The sequence below is a fragment of the Natator depressus genome, chromosome 5 (genome assembly GCF_965152275.1).
Source record: "Natator depressus isolate rNatDep1 chromosome 5, rNatDep2.hap1, whole genome shotgun sequence".
Classification (NCBI taxonomy): Eukaryota; Metazoa; Chordata; order Testudines; family Cheloniidae; genus Natator; species Natator depressus.
The window spans coordinates 29,611,824-29,632,105 of NC_134238.1; the positions used below are offsets into that span (position 1 = coordinate 29,611,824).

Genomic DNA, 20,282 nt, shown 5'->3' on the forward strand with positions numbered 1-20,282 from the left:
ATTGTAGTAAGGTAAGTCAAAGAGCGATTTAGTGGTACGCCAAATGTAGACCGGTTTTGCCTCATGTTTTAGTCATTTTCCTTTGAGGAAGGTGTCTAACTCATGTTTAGCACTTGTGTTGTGGCGGTGGAAGATGCTCAAAACTGTCTTAGTCACAGCTGGTGGATAAGCTGCTCCAGGACTTTGAAGATGACACACAGCAGAGAGATTGGTCAGTAGCTTGCCGCATTGTATGGGTCCTTTCCAAGTTTTAAAAGGGCAATCACTTTTTTTGACATTCTGAAGATCCTTGGCAGGTCACCCTCATTGACAACTTAAATCAGGAATTTGGATAACCATTGATGGGCATGGTTTCCAAGGTGGTTCAGAAATTCTGGTAAAATGTTGTCATATCTTGCTGCCATTCTGAGTTTGATGTTGCTCAGTACAGTGTCTAATTCAGCACTTGTGAATGGTGCTAATTCTGTAATTCTGGACGAAGCCAGAAGTCATTGAAGGCCATTTGTTTACATCCAGGAGCAGAATTTGGCCTAGAGTCAATTAATATACAGTAGTCACAAAATCATGTCTCTAGACTTATTTTAAAAAAAAAAGTGTCTTCCCATCCTCTCCCCCAAATGTAAGGTTTTCCTGTGCCCTGATGTGTGCTTGTGGTACACCTCTACCCCGATATAACACGAATTCGGATATAACGAGGTAAAGCAGTGCCCGGGGGGAGGGGGCTGCACGCTCCAGTGGATCAAAGCAAGTTCGATATAAGGCAGTTTCACCTATAATGCGGTAAGATTTTTTGGCTCCCGAGGACAGCGATATATCGGGGGTAGAGGTGTATTTGTTAATGTATGGTACATGTGCACATTGAGGGTGTGTCGATACTGCAACGTTCAGGCTCCGGTTACAGGCTGAGCTCTGGGACCCACCGACTTTGCAGGGTCCTAGAGTCTGGGTTCCAGCCCAAGCCAAAATGTCTACACCACAGTTGCAGTTAGCCCAAGCCCAAGTCAGCTGGCAGGAGCCAGCTGTGGGTTTCTAATTGCAGTGTAGACATACCCTAAGGGGCTAGCAGACTGCTTTGATTTGACTCAGTGTTTGGGTATGAATCAGAGAACTGTTGTTTGATGTTAGGGTCTGTGTATATGACTAAGCATAGTTGTTCTAGGAGGTTTACAACTTGACTGGGAAAAGCATTAGTTAATCGGCTGTAAAGATCACTCCTGCATGGACAGGGCAGAGGAATTCCAGCTCCATTTTTTTGTTATTCTTTGATTCTAAGTTAGGGGCATAGTCATGCTATTAGGTTTTTAGCAAAAAGATAGTGTTGCTATCTTGTAGTGTGGTAGCACTCAGAGGGCCCCAGCCAGGGATCAAGGCCACCATTGTGCCAGGCGCTGTGAGACCATGGGAAGTTCTGCTTAAAAATTAATGGTACATTCTGGCCCATAGTTGCATAAATGTTGTTATAAACCTGATACCTAGTCTGTCAGAATTGCAAACATATGTTCAATTATATAACAGGAGAGTGAATGCTATAATGCAGTGCACATGATGTACATTATTATAAATTAATATGGCACACACATTGTGTTGACCAAGTAGACTTACATGAATTACTGAACAAGAAATGAGAATAGAGCATGTGATCAATCTGCTATAAGAGGCTTATCTCCCAGGTCACAACAGTCTAATTAATTCTTATATTCACCTGGCATGACACACCTATAGTATGGATAAAGCTTCGTGTTTTTAAAAGCTCTATGCTATTGTCTTAAATTGCATTACCCATTAGGCATGTCCGCTGTGTATATTAACCTTATGTACGAGGAAAGCCAACATACAGTGATGGTTTGGTTTTGGATTTTTTAAATTACAGGGCCTCATCTGTGTCTCAGCAAACGTTGAGTTACAGAGTGATAGCTCTGTGCTAAATGTAAAAGCAGTACTTATTCTGGGATGTAGTTAAGTTGGCAGCATGTGGACCTGCGCAAAAGAGCTAGTTTAGTTATTGCTGTAGGCTCTTCCAGCTGCACTCAGGACATTGTAAATATTTTCTCCTACTTGGGTTGGCAATGTAAAGCAATCTGAGTTCAAAGGCTGAAGTTGTGCCCACAAAACTGTCTCCCTACCCCCTAGTTTCATCTCTTGCATTTGGGATGTTACCTTGGAACATCCCAACTGGCCCCGAGGTGTTTCCTGTTGCTTGCATTTTTCGGATTTAAACAACATGCTTAGCAAAGGTTGAGGACAAACATTCAGCAACAGGAAGTTTATGTGGCTTGTTCTGGCTACTTCAACCATGAACTGAACCAATATAACACAAGAAAAAGAGCAAAATTGGGCTGCTTAAAATACTTTCCCTCTGCTTAGAAGAACATGCTGTGCAGTAACACCAGAGAGGTTTTGTGATGCTTTCAGCAGATCTGGTACCTCCACTAGTGCTCTGTCACCTTCTGTCAAAGCTAGGCCTTCAAAAATAGAAACAAACTAAGGCATCAGTATTTTCTTGAATTACCCAAATCTGGAATGCTGAATTTGGAAAGTGGAACCAGTGTTTTCTTCTTAATCCCATCAAAAACTCCTATTTGGAGTTCAGTTCAATTCCTAATTTGGCTCACAGTGAATAGAGGAACAACTTCTGCAGTAGTAGAAAGAAGTCTATTCGATAGGGATCAGATAGCTAAATCTTAATCTCTTGCTGTCTGGGAAATACTTCCAGGATCCTCCTATCTTTAGAGACTGTAATGAGGGACACTTGTGAAGTTAGCCTTCAGACCTGTGATCTCTGAAGGAGGGGAGCCAATCACCAGTGACCTCCTCCTAAAGATCTCTAAAAAGAAAAGGAGTACTTGTGGCACCTTAGAGACTAACAAATTTATTTGAGCATAAGCTTTCGTGAGCTCACAAAAAGCTTATGCTCAAATAAATGTGTTAGTCTCTAAGGTGCCACAAGTACTCCTTTTCTTTTTGCGAATACAGACTAACACGGCTGCTACTCTGAAACCTAAAGATCTCTGTGGCACCAAAAGTCTGTGCTGTATTAGGCCATCTTGTGTGTTCTTCCATGTTTACAGTTTTAAAATATATCTGTGGAGAAACCGCTCCATTTTCGTTATACAACATGCACTTTACATGCCGTGAAATTAAAAAACAGTGACCAAAGTTTTCAAACTGGGTATGATAGATATGGCAATTTCTTCTTCTAGTGCTTGCTTATGTTGATTCCATTTTAGGTGTGTGTGCACCCATGTGCACAGTTGTCGGAGATTTCTTCCTTAGAGATATCCGTAGGGCCGGCTGTGGTGCCCTCTGGAATGGCACTCCCATGCAGCGGTATATCAGCCGCCGCCAGCCCTGTGCCCTCTCAGTTCCTTCTGACCGCCCGTGATGGTTAGTTGGAGCACCTTGCCTTGCTTCGCAAGAGGAGTAGCGGTTTTTCCATAGACTTCATTTTGTTGTTATTATACATAGTTTCATTGTAGTTAGTCTACAGTGTTAGTTAGTCAGTGGAGTCCCAGTTAGACTCAGCCCAGCACCGTTCCATCTTGCCGGCACCAAAGAAGAGGCAGAAGAAGCAAAGCCCCTCAGCACTGAAGGACAGAGGGGCTTCAGGCAAAGGACCTACGTCAGGCCATGCATCTGCTACGGCGCTTCACAGGGGTACCACTGAGATCGGACCCCCCAGCCTGGCCAGGGACCTGCACCCCACCCTAGGCAGGGACAAGGGCTCCAAGCCACTTGTGGGGCCTTCAGTGCCCGAAGTGGTTCCGGCGGCCAAAGAGCAAGGCCGATTGGCATGGCAGGTGCCAGGCCAGGTGACCAAAATGGCTAAGCTTGCAGCACCAAAGGGGAAAACCACCGGGCTTCTGTAGTAACATAGACTGGCGGAACACCCCAGGTTACGGACTGCAGGTGCAAGTCCCCGTCACTGCAACCTCAGACCCCAGCACCGCAACCTAGTTTCCCCAGCCAGAAGGCCTAGGTCTCCATTAAGATCCCCTCCTACTAGGCGAGGGACTCCAGACTCGTGGCACCGCTCCCTGTACCATTGGTACCGGCGACCGTCTAGTCATAGGTCACCAGACGCTGGTCACGCTCTCCCAGAAGGTCTCCTTGTTGGTCACTGTCCCGGAGGGGTTGTTCAGGATTTCGGCCTAGTTTGCGCTTGCCCCAGTACCCCAGTACCAATACCCAGTACCCTAGTACTCCGGCAGGCGGTGCTACTCCCCGTCTCCCTGCCAATCACCTACCAGGGTCAGTAGGAAAACCCAGGCCTCAACAGCCCTGCTGTGGTCACTGGAGGGACAGTGGTCAGAGTCGGACCGTGATTTCAGCCCCTTCCCAAGAAGGGGCGACTTCCCAACAACGTGGGAGACTGGGGCAGCACCAGCCATGGTGCTAATGCAGCAAGGACAGTGGCCCCCCAAAGTGGCCATACTGGTACCCGTTGGGGGTGCCGGTGATACCTGTCCAGTACTCCCATGCAACATATGACAAACCAGCCAGGGCACCGCCAGTACTGCAGTAAGAACACGGCACCAAGGAGGAGGCCTAGCCTGCGCACCGTACTCCGGCACCGAGGGAGCCCTCCCCTGACAAGGAAGGGGATAACACATTCCCTCAGGTGGCCCACACCAGCAGTCCCCTGAATGATTTTAAGGAGCACCAGGCCCTCCTTAAACAGGTGGCTGAAAAACTTGGCCTGCAGATCCAGGAGGTTGCTGAGGAGGCCGACAACTCTTCACTGTCATCTCAGCCACCACACCGGCAAGCATTGCATTGCCTGTCAACCCAGGGGTGCTCAGGATAGCCAAATCTTTGTGGCAAACCCCATCTTCTATTCTGCCTATGTCAAAGAAAGCAGAAAAGAAGTACTGTGTCCCTGCAAAGGGTTTTGAGTATCTATATACTCATCCCCCTGCATCATCGCTGGTCATGTCTGCGGTGAATCAAAGGGACAGACAGGGCCATGCCAGCGGAACACCAAAAAGTAAAGATGCCAAAAGACTAGACTTATTTGGCAGGAAAATTTATTCAATGGCCAGCTTACAGTTTAGGATCTCTAGTTACCAGGCCCTGCTGGGACATTATAACTCTAACCTGTGGGACTCCCTTAATAAGTTCACAGAGGCCCTCCCACAGGATCATGCCCAAGAGTTCACCGCGTTGGTGAGCGAAGGCACGGTGGTGGACCGGGGAGTTCTCCAGATGGTTGCGTTGGTGGTGGCCATGAGATGCAGCTCCTGGTTGCAGGCTTCTGGGCTGTCCCAGGAGAAAGCAAGCCACTATCCATTTGAGGGTTCGGGGCTCTTTTCTGAGCTGACTCCAGGCTCCAAGGGCTCAAGGACTCCCGAGCCACTCTCTGCTCCCTGGGCTTGCACACCCCAAGAAACCGTTCCGGCCTCTGCCTCCTCCTCCTCCAACACAGTCTAGGTCCTGGGGGGGGGTCCCAAGTCAGGCTCCTACAGGCGGAAGGACAAGGACAAAGGGCCTCAGAGATGCTTCCTGTCCTCTTCCCGTTCGGCTGCCCAACCTGATCCTCCCAGAGGTCAGGGAGGCCAGAAGCAGTCATTTTGAGGGTGCGCTCGAGGATGATGCCCCTGCCAATGTACTGGATCCACTCCCCTCCTTCCTCAACTGCCTTTGGCCTTTCCGGTCAGCCAGGTCCCATATCACCTCAGACAGCTGGGTGTTCGATACAGTTTCTTTGGGTTGCATCCTGCAATTTATAGCCAACCGTCCCCCCCCAGCCCCCTTCCCCATCCCTCGTCAGGGACCCTTCTCATGAGCAACTCCTCATTCAAGAGGTCAAAAACCTCCTGCGCGTAGGGCTAGTGGAAGAGGTTCCTCGGAACATAGAAGGAAGAGGATTCTACTCCCGCTACTTCCTAGTTCCGAAGGCAAAGCGGGGCCTCAGACCCACCCTAGACCTGCATTGCCTCAACAACTCTCTCAAGAAGTTGAAGGTTCATATGGTCTCCCTGGCCTCCATCATTCCATCCCTGGATCCAGGAGACTGGTACGCCGCCCTCGATTTAAGGAACGCATATTTCTATCTTCCCGGGGCACCGGCGCTTCCTCCATTTCATGTTTTGCCAGCGCCTCTTCGAGTTCACAGTGATGTCTTTTGATCTCTCATCAGCCTCAATAGTCTTCACAAAGTGTATAGCGCCAGTGGCCGCTTACCTGCAACATCGGGGAGTCCAAATATATCCGTATCTCGACGACTGGTTGATAAGGGGCCGGTCCCCAGATCAGGTGCGGAGGCATCTCCATCTGGTCTGTTCCCCCTGTTGCGACCTGGGGTTGATAATAAACAAGAAAAAGTCAACCTTAACCCCAGTGCAATGCACAGAATTCATCGTAGCGGTCCTTGACTCCAGTTGGGCCAGAGCCTTCCTCCCCGAGACTTGGTTCCAGGCTATAGCGGACCTCATATCGGGCCAATGGGCCCACCCACTCACCACCATCTACACATTCCTGAGACTGTTGGGCCACTTGGCAGCATGTACTTACTTGGTCCGGCATGCACGGCTCCGCCTCAGACCCATACAGGCATGGCTGGCGTTGGTCTATGTCCCCAACTGGCACAGGATGGACTGGATGATCAGGATTCTGGACAGCATACTGTCATCTCTCATCTGATGGCAGGATCCCATGTCGGTGCTGGAAGGCGTTCCCTTCGCAGCCCCGGCCTCGTCGGTGGACCCTTGTCTCTGATGCCTCCGACCGGGGATAGGGAGCACACCTGGGCAATCTCAGTACTCAAGGATGTTGGTCCAGATCGTTCCCTGCATATCAACGTCAGGGACCTCAGGCCGGTTCGATTAGCCTGCCAAGCCTTTCTACCCTCTGCACTCTGCCAGGAAGTGCTCTGGCTCTGGGATTTCTGTCCGCTGCACATCCATCTCGTAGCCACTCACCTTCCAGGGGCCAAAAACACTTTGGCAGATTGCCTCAGCGGGGCATTCTTGTCTCCTCACAAGTGGTCCCTTTATCCGGAGGTGGTCAGTTCCATCTTCCACAGGTGGGGAACTCCCCAGGTGGACATGTTTGCTTCCAAGCAGAACAGAAAATGCCACATCTTCTGCTCGATTGGGGGCATGGACAGAGAATCCCTGTCAGACGCCTTTCTTCTCCTGTGGTTGGGGGCTCTGATGTACACCTTCTCTCCGGTGCCGTTGCTCCCCAGGGTCCGCACGAAGATCAAACAGGACAGGGCCAGGGTCATCCTCATAATGCCGGCTTGGTTCAGCACGCAGCTGGGCCTCTCGGTTACAACTGTGTTCCAGCTACCGCTCAGGTTGGACCTGTTGTCCCAGAACCACGGCAGTCTTCTACACCCCAACTTGACGGCGCTGCATCTCACGGCTTGGCTGCTGCGTGACTAAATGCACAGGAACAGCAGTGCTCACCTGAGGTTCAGTGAGTCCTGTTGGGGAGTAGGAAGCCCTCCACCAGAGCAACCTACCTGGCCAAGTGGAAATGGTTCACCTGCTGGATTGCAGACAAAGGTGTTTGTTCCGAGGGGACTTCGCTGCATCATATTCTAGACTACCTCCTGGATCTCAAGCTCCAGAGCTTGTCTCTCTATTCAATCAAGGTCCATCTAGTGGCCATCTCAGCCTTCTACCAGCCGTTTGAGGGCAGGTCAGTTTTTGCTCAGGATATCACAGACAGATTCCTTAAGGGCCTGGAGCACCTCTACCTGCACATCAGGGACCCCATCCCTCTGTGGGACTTGAATCTGGTGCTGTGGCAGTTCACAGGTCCTCTCTTCAAGCCTCTGGCTTCCTGCTCTCTCCTTTTCCTCTCTTGGAAAGTCGGATTCCTGGTCATGGTGACTTCGGGCACTCACCTCAAAGCCGCTGTACATGGTCTGCTATAAGAACAAGTTCCAGCTAAGGCCACACCTGGCTTTTCTTCCCAAAGTAGTCTCAGTTTCATTTGAGCTAGGACATTTATTTATGAGTCTTCTTTCTGAAGCTGCATAAGTCGGAGGAGGAGTGCAGGCTACATGCCCTGGATGTCTGGAGGACTCTGATCTTCTACATTGACAGGACCAAGCCATTCTGTAAGTCGACGCAATTATTCGTCGCTGTGGCTGACAGAATGAAGAGTCGCCCGGTATCCACTCAAAGAATTTCTTCTTGGATCACTGCCTGCATTCTCTTTTGCTATGATCAAGGAAAGGTGCCTCCCCCAGGTGCTCATCACCGCCCTTTGTACCAGGGTGCAGGCCTCTTCGGTGGCATTTCTGGCCCATGTGTCCATTCAGGACATCTGTAGAGTGGCCACCTGGTCATCTGTCCATACCTTTATGTCCTATTATGCACTGAGCCAGCAGGCCCAGGATGATGCTGGCTTCAGTAGGGCAGTACTGCAAGCCGCTTAACTGTGAACTTCGAGCCCACCTCTGTGGATACTGCTTGTGAGTCACCTAGAATGGAATCGACATGAGCAAGCACTCGAAGAAGGAAAAACGGTTACCTATCTTTTGTAATTGTTGTTCTCCGAGACATGTTGCTTATGTCCATTGCATTACCCGCCCTCCTGCCTCTCTGTCGGAGTTGTCAAAAAGAAGGAACTGAGAGGGTGTAGGGCTGGAGGTGCCTGATATACCGCCGCATGGGAGCGCCACTCCAGAGGGCCCTATGGATACCGCAAAGGCAGAAATCTCCAACAACTGTGCACACACCTAGAATGGAATGGACATAAAAAACATATCTTTAAGAACATTAGTTACAAAACAGTAGGTAACCGTTTTTTCCTGCAATATCCTGGACAAACATTATTGAAATAAGTTAAACCTTATTGGATTAAATTAGTGATTCTGGGGAGCTCATTGTATTAAAAATGCAAAGGCTTATGTGTAGAACCCTCCGCAATAATTTACTTGTATCCAATTCACGATCTGTGCTCCAACTTTTATGTGTATCAGCATCCGTGCGAGAACCCTCTAGAGCAGCTGTTCTCAACCAGGTGTAATGAAATGTTGTTATCCTTATTGCATGAGTAAAGGGAAGTGGAACTGTACTTAGCTTGTCCTGATTGAGGGGGTCACCCTCAACTGAACTCACTAACCAGGGGGTTCGGATGCCAGAGCCCAGTGGAGAGAGAGAGGGTGGGGACAGGTGTTTCTGCCTGGTCTTGTGGGCTCTACCTAAGAGTCATAGGCACTATCTGACCTGCCCCCTCTAATGTTCAGAGAGAGAGCTGATTAGGCTCCATTGAGAGTCTTTTGTTTTGTTAAGTGATCACTAGAGCTGAAATCACCGATAATTAGGTCTAAGGCCTCAGACAACGTTGTTGTGCAAGCAACTGCCCAGTCTGCACTAGCAATGAGGTTCCCACAGTAGCTGCTGAAATCACTGAGAGCTGGGTGGAACCTCAAGAGACGACTCACCGAGGTCACAGTAGACAGGCAGGTGGCTGCAGAAAGGGCTGGTGCAGAGCCATCGGCACTGGCGCAGATGACGGTGGGGTAGAGTGAACAGTGGCACAAAGGATGACAGCCGCGGAATGAATGATGGTACAGCGACAGCAGCAGGCAGGCAGCAGCAGGCAGTGACACAGAGCGAATGGCAACTCTGAGCCAGTTGTGGTGGCAGCAACACCTGAGACATTGCTTGATGTTTCTTCCCCCCACATCCCGGGTGGGAGGTGAACTCACATGAACACACCTCTGAACTCTGGGTCTTCGCTGACCAAGGACAGCAGCTGTGAGTGGGGTGCGGTGAAAGGAGAGGGGAGTGGCGTGTGAAAGGGACGTTCGTTTGTTGGACTACCACACTGCAAAGTGAGAAATGGAGGCAAAGGACACTGCCCAGTGTACTATGGTTGGGGGGGTGAGGTGGGGGACTTTTGCTCAGGGTCAGATGTGTTCAGATCATGGTTATGGTGTTTTCCCAAATTAATGCCAGGTTCCTTTCCCCTTTTTATTAAAAGTTTTCTCTGCTATACACAGACTCAGTGCTTGCAAGTAGGGAAGTATCACCTCTTAGAGGCGCCATGAAGTGGTGTTTAATTTTCCCAGATTACTGGGTGGGGGCTCGAGCTGGTTCTGGACCCCTGGATATTGAATCCGTTCCTTTTTGCTGCTAACTCCATCTAGCAGAAGGAATTACAGATGCCAATACATGGATTTAGAAGCTTACGTTATGCATCAAAGTCTGAAAAATATTGACCTAAATTGTATTTGCAAGTTAAAAGTATTCTCATTCTTGGCTTTCTCCTTCTTCCTTTCATTCTAATGTGTTTCCCAAGTCTGTGATGTAAGGCTTGAGCCAGTGGCGTCACTGATGGAGGGTGTAAATGTTTGAATAATGGGGTCAAATATTTTGTCTTGCTCGTGGCTCTAATATCACTAGTATTGATTTTTTAGCAATGAGCTAAATCAGACAGACAGCAGGCTGGCCAGCTGCTGTGGGTCACTAATAAGCCAGGTGAGTTACAAAACTGAAGCACTTTGGAACATAAGCTGCCTTTCAGTACATGAGGCTCCTGGTTGTATCATAGAATCATAGAATATCAGGGTTGGAAGGGACCTCAGGAGGTCATCTAGTCCAACCCCCTGCTCAAAGCAGGACCAATCCCCAATTAAATCATCCCAGCCAGGGCTTTGTCAAGCCTGACCTTAAAAACTTCTAAGGAAGGAGATTCCACCACCTCCCTAGGTAACGCATTCCAGTGTTTCACCACCCTCCTAGTGAAAAAGTTTTTCCTAATATCCAACCTAAATCTCCCCCAGTGCAACTTGAGACCATTACTCCTTGTTCTGTCATCTTCTACCACTGAGAACAGTCTAGAGCCATCCTCTTTGGAACCCCCTTTCAGGTAGTTGAAAGCAGCTATCAAATCCCCCCTCATTCTTCTCTTCCGTAGACTAAACATCCCCAGTTCCCTCAGCCTCTCCTCATAAGTCATGTGTTCCAGACCCCTAATCATTTTTGTTGCCCTCCACTGGACTCTTTCCAATTTTTCCACATCCTTCTTGTAGTGTGGGGCCCAAAACTGGACACAGTACTCCAGATGAGGCCTCACCAGTGTCGAATAGAGGGGAACGATCACGTCCCTCGATCTGCTGGCAATGCCCCTACTTATACATCCCAAAATGCCATTGGCCTTCTTGGCAACAAGGGCACACTGTTGACTCATCCAGCTTCTTGTCCACTGTAACCCCTAGGTCCTTTTCTGCAGAACTGCTGCCGAGCCATTCGGTCCCTAGTCTGTAGCGGTGCATTGGATTCTTCCGTCCTAAGTGCAGGACTCTGCACTTGTCCTTGTTGAACCTCATCAGATTTCTTTTGGCCCAATCCTCCAATTTGTCTAGGTCCATCTGTATCCTATCCCTACCCTCCAGCGTATTTACCTCTCCTCCCAGTTTAGTGTCATCTGCAAACTTGCTGAGGGTGCAATCCACACCATCCTCCAGATCATTTATGAAGATATTGAACAAAACCGGTCCCAGGACCGATCCTTGGGGCACTCCACTTGATAGCAGCTGCCAACTAGACATGGAGCCATTGATCACGAAGCGTTGAGCCCAGCAATCTAGCCAGCTTTCTATCCACCTTATAGTCCATTCATCCAGCCCATACTTCTTTAACTTGCTGGCAAAAATACTGTGGGAGACCGTGTCAAAAGCTTTGCTAAAGTCAAGGAACAACACGTCCACTGCTTTCCCTTCATCCACAGAGCCAGTTATCTCATCATAGAAGGCAATTAGATTAGTCAGGCATGACTTGCCCTTGGTGAATCTATGCTGACTGTTCCTGATCACTTTCCTCTCCTCTAAGTGCTTCAGAATTGATTCCTTGAGGACCTGCTCCATGATTTTTCTAGGGACTGAGGTGAGGCTGACTGGCCTGTAGTTCCCAGGATCTTCCTTCTTCCCTTTTTTAAAGATGGGCACTACATTAGCCTTTTTCCAGTCATCCGGGACCTCCCCCGATCACCATGAGTTTTCAAAGATAATGGCCAATGGCTCTGCAATCACATCCGCCAACTCCTTTAGCACTCTCGGATGCAACGCATCTGGCCCCATGGACTTGTGCACATCCAGCTTTTCTCAATAGTCCCGAACCACTTCTTTCTCCACAGAGGGCTGGTCACCTCCTCCCCATGCTGTGCTGCCCAGTGCAGTCGTTTGGGAGCTGACCTTGTTCATGAAGACAGAGGCAAAAAAAGCATTGAGTACGTTACCTTTTTCCACATCCTCTGTCACTAGGTTGCCTCCGTCATTCAGTAAGGGGCCCACACTTTCCTTGACTTTCTTCTTGTTGCTAACATACCTGAAGAAACCCTTCTTGTTACTCTTGACATCTCTTGCTAGCTGCAACTCCAGGTGTGATTTGGCCTTCCTGATTTCACTCCTGCATGCCCGAGCAATATTTTTATACTCATCCCTGGTCATTTGTCCAATCTTCCACTTCTTGTACGCTTCTTTTTTATATTTAAGATGAGCAAGGATTTCACTGTTAAGCCAAGCCAGTTGCCTGCCATATTTACTATTCTTTCTACACATCGGGATGGTTTGTCCCTGTAACCTCAATAAGGATTCTTTAAAATACAGCCAGCTCTCCTGGACTCCTTTCCCCCTCATGTTATTCTCCCAGGGGATCTTGCCCATCAGCTCCCTGAGGGAGTCAGTCTGCTTTTCTGAAGTATTCTGCTGCTTTCCTTTCTTCCCTGTGTCAGGATCCTGAATTTGACCATCTCATGGTCACTGCCTCCCAGGTTCCCATCCACTTTTGCTTCCTCTACTAATTCTTCCCGGTTTGTGAGCAGCAGGTCAAGAAGAGCTCTGCCCCTAGTTGGTTCCTCCAGTACTTGCACCAGGAAATTGTCCCCTACATTTTCCAAAAACTTCCTGGATTGTCTGTGCACCGCTGTATTGCTCTCCCAGCAGATATCAGGGTGATTGAAGTCTCCCATGAGAACCAGGGCGTGCGATCCAGTAACTTCTGCGAGTTGCCGGAAGAAAGCCTCGTCCACCTCATCCCCCTGGTCCGGTGGTCTATAGTAGACTCCCACCATGACATCACCCTTGTTGCTCACACTTTTAAACTTAATCCAGAGACTCAGGTTTTTCTGCAGTTTCATACTTGAGCTCTGAGCAGTCATACTGCTCTCTTACATACAGTGCAACTCTCCCACCTTTTCTGTCCTGCCTGTCCTTCCTGAACAGCTTATATCCATCCATGACAGTACTCCAGTCATGTGAGTTATCCCACCAATCACATCATAATTCCTTGACTTTGCCAGGACTTCCAGTTCTCCCTGCTTGTTTCCCAGGCTTCGTGTATTTGTGTAAAGGCACTTGAGATTAACCCGCTGATCGCCCCTCTTTCTCAGTATGAGGCAGGAGCCTTCCCCTCTCACGCACTCCTGCTCATGCTTCCTCCCAGTATCTCACTTCCCCACTTACCTCAGGACTTTGGTCTCCTTCCCCCGGTGAACCTAGTTTAAACCCTCCTCACTAGGTTAGCCAGCCTGCTTGCAAAGATGCTCTTCCCTCTCTTCGTTAGGTGGAGCCTGTCTCTGCCTAGCACTTCTCCTTCTTGGAACACCATCCCATGGTCAAAGAATCCAAAACCTTCTCTCCGACACCACCTGCGTAGCCATTCATTGACTTCCACGATTCGACGGTCTCTACCCAGGCCTTTTCCTTCCACGGGGAGGATGGACGAGAACACCACTTGCGCCTCAAACTCCTTTATCCTTCTTCCCAGAGCCACGTAGTCTGCAGTGATCCGCTCAGGGTCATTCTTGGCAGTATCATTGGTGCCCACGTGGAGAAGCAGGAAGGGGTAGCGATCCGAGGGCTTGATGAGTCTCGGCAGTCTCTCTGTCACATCGCGAATCTTAGCTCCTGGCAAGCAGCAGACTTCTCGGTTTTCCCGGTCGGGGCGGCAGATAGATGACTCAGTCCCCCTGAAGAGAGAGTCCCCGACCACCACCACCCACCTTCTTCTCTTGGGAGCGGTGGTCGTGGAACCCCCAACCCTAGGACAGTGCATCTCATGCCTTCCAATCAGTGGAGTCTCCTGCTCCCTTCCCTCAGACATATCATCTGGTCCACTCTCCGCATTAGTACCTGTGGAGAGAACATGAAAACGGTTACTTACCTGTACCGGCGTTGCTGGTACATGGACGTTCCCCTTTTTCCTTCTGGAGGTCACATGATGCCAAATTTCTTCACCGTCGTCCTGTCCCCGATGTGCAGCCTGCTCTGAATCTTCAGAACCTTGTGCCCATAGAAGCATATCTTGACGTCTGTCCAGGAAATCTTCGGTTTCTCTTATGTAACACAGGGTCGATACCTGTTGCTCCAGAACTTGAACCTTCTCTTCCAATATGGAGACATTGTGGTAATGTCAATCTCTCCAGTCTGTCTGTCTCGCTTTTGGAATTAGTATTATTTATTTACAGGCATCTGTGAAGTACCGTTCACCACAGTATTTGGGTGCATTCTACATCAGTGGTTTTCAACCTGTGTTCTGCAGACCCGGGGGGGTTCACAGACTATGCCTAAGGGTCCATGAAAGGTTGCCATTACCATAGAACAGTGGTTTTCAACCTGTGGTCTGCAGACCCCCTGGAGGTCCGCAGACTATATCTAAGATTTCCAAAAGAGTTTGCACCTCCATTCAAAATTTTTTGGAGGTCTGCAAATGAAAAAAGGTTGAAAACCACTGTTCTACATGATTTAGATTAAAGAGTAAGACAACATTGGCCACAGCTGGAGAGCATATACTCCATTAGCTCCTGCAGCACTGAAATAGCTCATGTTAAAGGACTGAGGAAACCTAGCCAGTCGGCTAAGTGCCAGGAGATTGCAGGGCCTGCAGTTAGCGGGAGGGTTGGAAAAAGAAATTAATCTTAGGCTGTGTTCTAAAAATGGCCATCTTTGGGCTCAAGCAAATATTTGGGAGGCATAAATTCCAGAAGGACCTGGTGCTGAAAATGCCTTGACCCAGTTTCCTCTTTGGATAGACAGATCTGGATTAAAGCATTCTCATAGCCGTGATATTGAGCTTCCACAGCTGGCCTCTCTTTGCCCATAATCAATATCACACAATGACTGTTCACATAGGTCTATCTGACAGGCTGCAAGAAGGATTTTCTTCAGCCCTTTTGTACAGCTGATTGGTGCAAAGGCATAGGTAATTCTTGCAGAAGATGGCCTTAATTGTTGAGTATCCTCTGTATGCCCAATTAGCATAAGTAGGCTGACTCTTTCACACCGAATGAGCTGACAGGCATAATGATGAGCTAGACTTCTGTGGTTAATTTTCTTTCACTAAGGTAGTGCTCATGGCAATCTGTTTTTTGCATTTCTGGTTTCTGCTCTCTGACTCCAACAAACATAACTTTGACAGCAAAGCAGAACTTCATGTTGGCAGCCACAGATCGCAGAAATATCCAGGGTAGAGCCTGGGTGCTGAGGGGAGCATACTTAAAATGGTTTTGCGCCTTTGTTTAAGGGCCCAGTAAGTGCTTTTTAAAAGGGAGCAAGCCCTACTGGTGCAGCATATGCTCTGTTCCCAGCATCAGCCCTACAGCTGATTCTGGGGGGGCTTGGCCCTAGTTATGCCCCATCTAGGGTACGTGTACACTGCAATTAAAAACCTGCAGCTGGCCTGTGCCAGCTGACTTGGGCTAAGGGGCTGTTTAATTATAGTGTAGATACATGGGCTCAGGCTGGAGCCTGTGAGGTGGGAGCTCCCAAAGTTTGGCCTGCAGCCCAAGCCCAAATGTCTACACTACAATTAAACAGCCCCTTAGCCTGAGCCCCACAACCCAAGTCAGCTGGTACAAGCCAGCCATGGGTGTTTTATTGCAATGTAGAGATACCTCTAGTCACTCCTCACTCAGCATACCGTGTTAGCTTATGCCCTCTTGTGCTCCTGAAGTGCAAGCCCCAACACCCTGTCTGCTCCCATAGCACTTGCACAAGGGAAGGAAGGGTGGGTTATCTGTGCCCTCTCACCACTCTTGTGCACCCATGCTGGAGAGCCAGAACCTAGCAATGAATAGCACCTATACTGTTGTGATATAATAAAGACTTTGGTTGGGTTACTGTCAACCCAAAGCAGTTTAATTAAATAATAATGCTTAGCTCTTATTGCTCATTTCAGCTCTTTTCAAAGGAAGGTGAGTATCGTTTCTGGGGCACAGAGAGGTGACGTGGCTTTGCCTAAGGAACAGCAAAGCAGGAAGAGAAACCAGGTCTCCTGACTCCCAGTCTAACGCCTTATCCACAATACCTTCCATTTCTCCACCTATCCCCAGTGGCACAGGGAACTTGTCTTCAAGCCAGCCAGCTTCATCCTGCAATATATGCAGGACACGAGTGGTAACACCCCTTAAAATGTGATACCTTAGATGACTATCTTCCAAAGCTCAAGGCCTTGAGTCATTGGGGTGTCCTCACCATCTTTACGTACCTCACGCACTCCACATACTTAAAGTGATAATCATTTTGTTGGTCTAATTCTATTTAATCAGTTATGTAAGGATATTGCTCCTGTGTCTGTGCATGGGCGAGGTAGGCTAGAGGCAGCAGCTTCTTTAACATCTCCACGCCTTCTGTGCACACACTGGTACTGCTGGGTACAGAAATGATTAACAGTGTCTGATAAAATTCCTCTTCCTGCACAGTTATCAGCAGGTAGAGAGGAAAGAACATCTTACTATTATTGTGTGAAGTGACTGCTTGTAAGTATGTTTTAGTACAAGCTGTAATTTGTATGTGTGCCAAAACCAAACGGTGTGGAAATAAAATTGGTAAAAGATCTAATCTATCATGTAGCTCAGTGAAACATGAGGCGATTTATATAAAGGGTTTAATGACTTTCTTCATCTCTCTTCTTAGGAAGACAACGCATCTGGCAAAATTTTGAGAAGGCTCAAGGCTTTAAAGAAGGCTCGTCTAAATAAAGGAGGGTTAAAGTGACATTGCAGTTACTTAATCCTGTGCTTTCCTTCCATGTGACTCGAGCAAGACTGAGGTACAGCTTTTCTTTTTCCCAGGGCACAGATTACACTGCTCCTAGCATCCTCCAGCAGCAGTTCTGTACATCAGAGTAGCAATGGAAATTAAACAAAGCAGTGGCAAGCATTTTACAGCAGGGCTGCAAGGTAAAGGTCAGGCATTTCCAAATCACAGTGAAAACCTTGCTGGCTGAAAAATGAATCCAAAGAAAATTCAGCTTTTGGACTGAGCCTTGAACCAAGAAGGACTGCATCATATCCTACCGAAGCTGTTCAAAGTGATCTGAAAGCTTTTGGATTTATTCAAAGTAGTTATTGAGCTACCAGTCTGAGGTGTGCCCATCAGTGTTTTCAGGGCAGCAAACCAGAACCTGAAAGTTAAAGAAGTGTCAAATGTATTGCATTTGTTTGCACTCCATTGAAAATGGACTCCTTGCTTTTGTATGTGTACAGTTTACAGCTTTAATTAGCAAGCCTTTTTTATCTTACAGATAAGGATTTAAAATTGCTCGCTGGAGATTAAAAGCCAATTGGCTTTTAATTTTACTTCTGATTTTGGATAGAAGCAGCAGTATATATATATGATGGAAAATTTGGTTTGTAAGTCATTTCCACATTGATCTTTGGACCTCTGGCAATTTTTGTTCAGGTTATCACAATTCTGTTATGTCCAGGATTGTATTCCACTGGAACAGCTTGCTAAACCAAATGGAAATGTGATCACTCTGTGGACTATGACAACAAGCTATATGAATGGCGGAGGTCTTGGAAACCACCGATATACCAGGTGGAATCGTGAGGACAGCGGAGAGGACTATGGGCGGGCTGAGTGCTATGGAGAAGATGAGGAGGGCAGGAAGCGCAGGCTGACCCCATTGGAGAAGCTAACCCAGGATATGTCCCAGGATGAAAAGGTGGTGAAGGAATTAACTCTGGGGAAGAGGATTGGATTCTATCGAGTCAGAGGGGAAATAGGGAGTGGGAATTTCTCACAAGTGAAGCTTGGAATTCATTCTCTAACCAAAGGTAGGCGATGCCATTTGCAACACGTTATGATTGTGGTGGTGCTGTGTATATATATGGTGCAGGGTTCTTTGGAATGAAAGGCACTGTGTGAGTCCTACATACCTATACAGTTTTGGCAACATGTATTTATAGGCAGGGACACAGGTAAATGCTTAGGACTAGATTATCCCTTTCCTTTGAACAGGGGAAGGATCATTCCCCTATCTAGCACCTCCTGAGCCAGATTCAAGGAAAATTGCAGTCTCTGTGTTCCAGGACTTGCACAGGCTGCATCCCTTGGCTTCCAACCACCACAGATAGAATGAGCCTTGGGCCTGCCCCCACATCACACAATAAAGCTCATTAAAGGGTGGTTCTGTGTGCACATACCCCTGAATTCCTTGGAGCACTTGGAGGGGTTGTGCCTCTCCCCAGGGTCCTCGGCCACATGGCAGCCTGCACTTATGTGATCCGGCATGCCAGACTGAGGCTCAGACCACTCCAAGTGTGGCTCACTTCGCCCTATCACCCCAGGTGCGACAGCCTGAACTTAGTGGTCACCTCAGCAGATCGTTCCGCAATCACGAGTGATCCATCCGACCAGATGTCATACATTCCATCGTCCAAAGGTGGGGGTTTCCCCAGGTCAATCTGTTCTTCACCCGGAGCAACAGAACCTTGACAACACTGATTACACCACGCTCCTGGAGCTGTCAGTGGATGCCCTGATCACGTTGCCACTCCTCCCCAACCTGATCACACAGGACCACGGTTGTCATCATCACCCCGACCTCATAGAATATCAGGGTTGGAAGAGACCTCAGGAGATCATCTAGTCCAACCCCCTGCTCAAAGCAGGACCAATCCCCAATTTTTGCCCCAGATCCCTAAATGGTCCCTTCAAGGATTGAACTCACAACCCTGGGTTTAGCAGGCCAATGCTCAAACCACTGAGCTATCCCTCCAGTCCCTCCACCTCACGGCCTGGAAGCTTCATGGCTGAACCCTATGGAGTTTCTATGCTCTAAACAGGTAAGGGAGGTCCTCCTCGGCAGCAGGAAACCCTCTACTAGAGCCACATATCTGGCAAAGTGGAACAGGTTTACTTGCTGGTGTGACCAGCATTGTACATCCCCACTTCAGGTGTGTATACCTTCATCCTAGAATACCTTCTGCACCTGAAACAGCAAGGCCTGGCAGTGTCATCCATAAAGGTACACCTTGCAGCTATTTCGGCTTTCCATCCAGGAGCATCTGGACGTGGGACCTTAACTTGGTCCTCTCCAAATTAATGGGGCCCCCGTTTGAACCACTGGCGACTTACTTCCTTCTCTACCTGTCATGGAAGGTAGCCTTCCTGCTCGCCCTTACCTCCGACCCACCTTTATAGGATTTTCCACAGGGATAAGGTACAACTCAGGCCTCACCCGGCCTTTCTTCCTAAGGTTGTGTCACATATTCCTGCCTGTTTTTTATTCTAAGCCTCATGCCAGTAGCCAAGAGCAGAGGCTGCACTTTCTGGATGTTTGGCAGGCGCTAGCCTTCTACATCAAGCTCACTAAGCCGTTCAGGAAATTGAACCAGCTGTTCATAGTGGTGGCAGACTGGATGAAAGGTCTCCTGGGCTCTTCTCAAAGAATATCTTCCTGGATCGCATCCTGGATCATGTGCTACGAACTGGCCAAGATACCGGCCCCGGCACTTACGGCACACTCCACAAGGGCACAAGTCTCGTCGTCAGTGTTCCTGGCCCAGTTCCCGATACAAGAAATCTGTAGGGCAGCAACTTGGTCCTCGGTGCATACGTTCACTTCTTATTATGCCATCATCCAGCCTGCCAGAGATGATGCAGCATTCAGTAGAGTGGTGCTCCAGTCAGTGACTCCATAACTCCGACCCCACCGCCTAGGTAGGGCTTAGGAGTCACCTAATTGGAATCGAAATGAACAATCACTCAAAGAAGAAAAAACAGTTACTCACCTTGTTGTAACTGTTGTTCTTCAAGATGTGTTGCTCGTATCTATTCTAATACCCACCCACCCTCCTACCCCTCTGTCAGAGTCGCCGGCAAGAAGGAACTGAGGAGGCGCCGGGTTGGTGCCACTCCAGGGGGCTCCACAGCCGACCCGCCGGGAGCTACTAAGGGAAAACTTTCTGACGCCCGTGCATGCAGCGCGCGCACACCTAATTGTTCTCCTTAGCCACTGAGGACAGGACACAAAGCAATGGGCTTAAATTGCCACAAGGGCGATTTTAGGTTAGACATTAGGAAAAACTTCCTAACT

General features: G+C 48.6%; 1 protein-coding gene across 4 annotated transcripts in view; it reads left to right on the forward strand.

Moving 5' to 3' along the window:
- Window positions 1–20,282, forward strand: part of NIM1K (NIM1 serine/threonine protein kinase) — a 76,009-nt gene that overhangs the window by 45,100 nt on the left and 10,627 nt on the right. The window contains exons 2-3 of one of the 4 annotated variants that reach the window (XM_074952518.1): window positions 16,874–17,009; window positions 17,642–18,018. In XM_074952518.1, the coding sequence (XP_074808619.1) occupies window positions 17,727–18,018 (292 nt within the window). In that variant the 5' untranslated portion in view covers window positions 16,874–17,009; window positions 17,642–17,726. The other 3 variants (XM_074952519.1, XM_074952517.1, XM_074952521.1) reach the window with 3 other exon arrangements.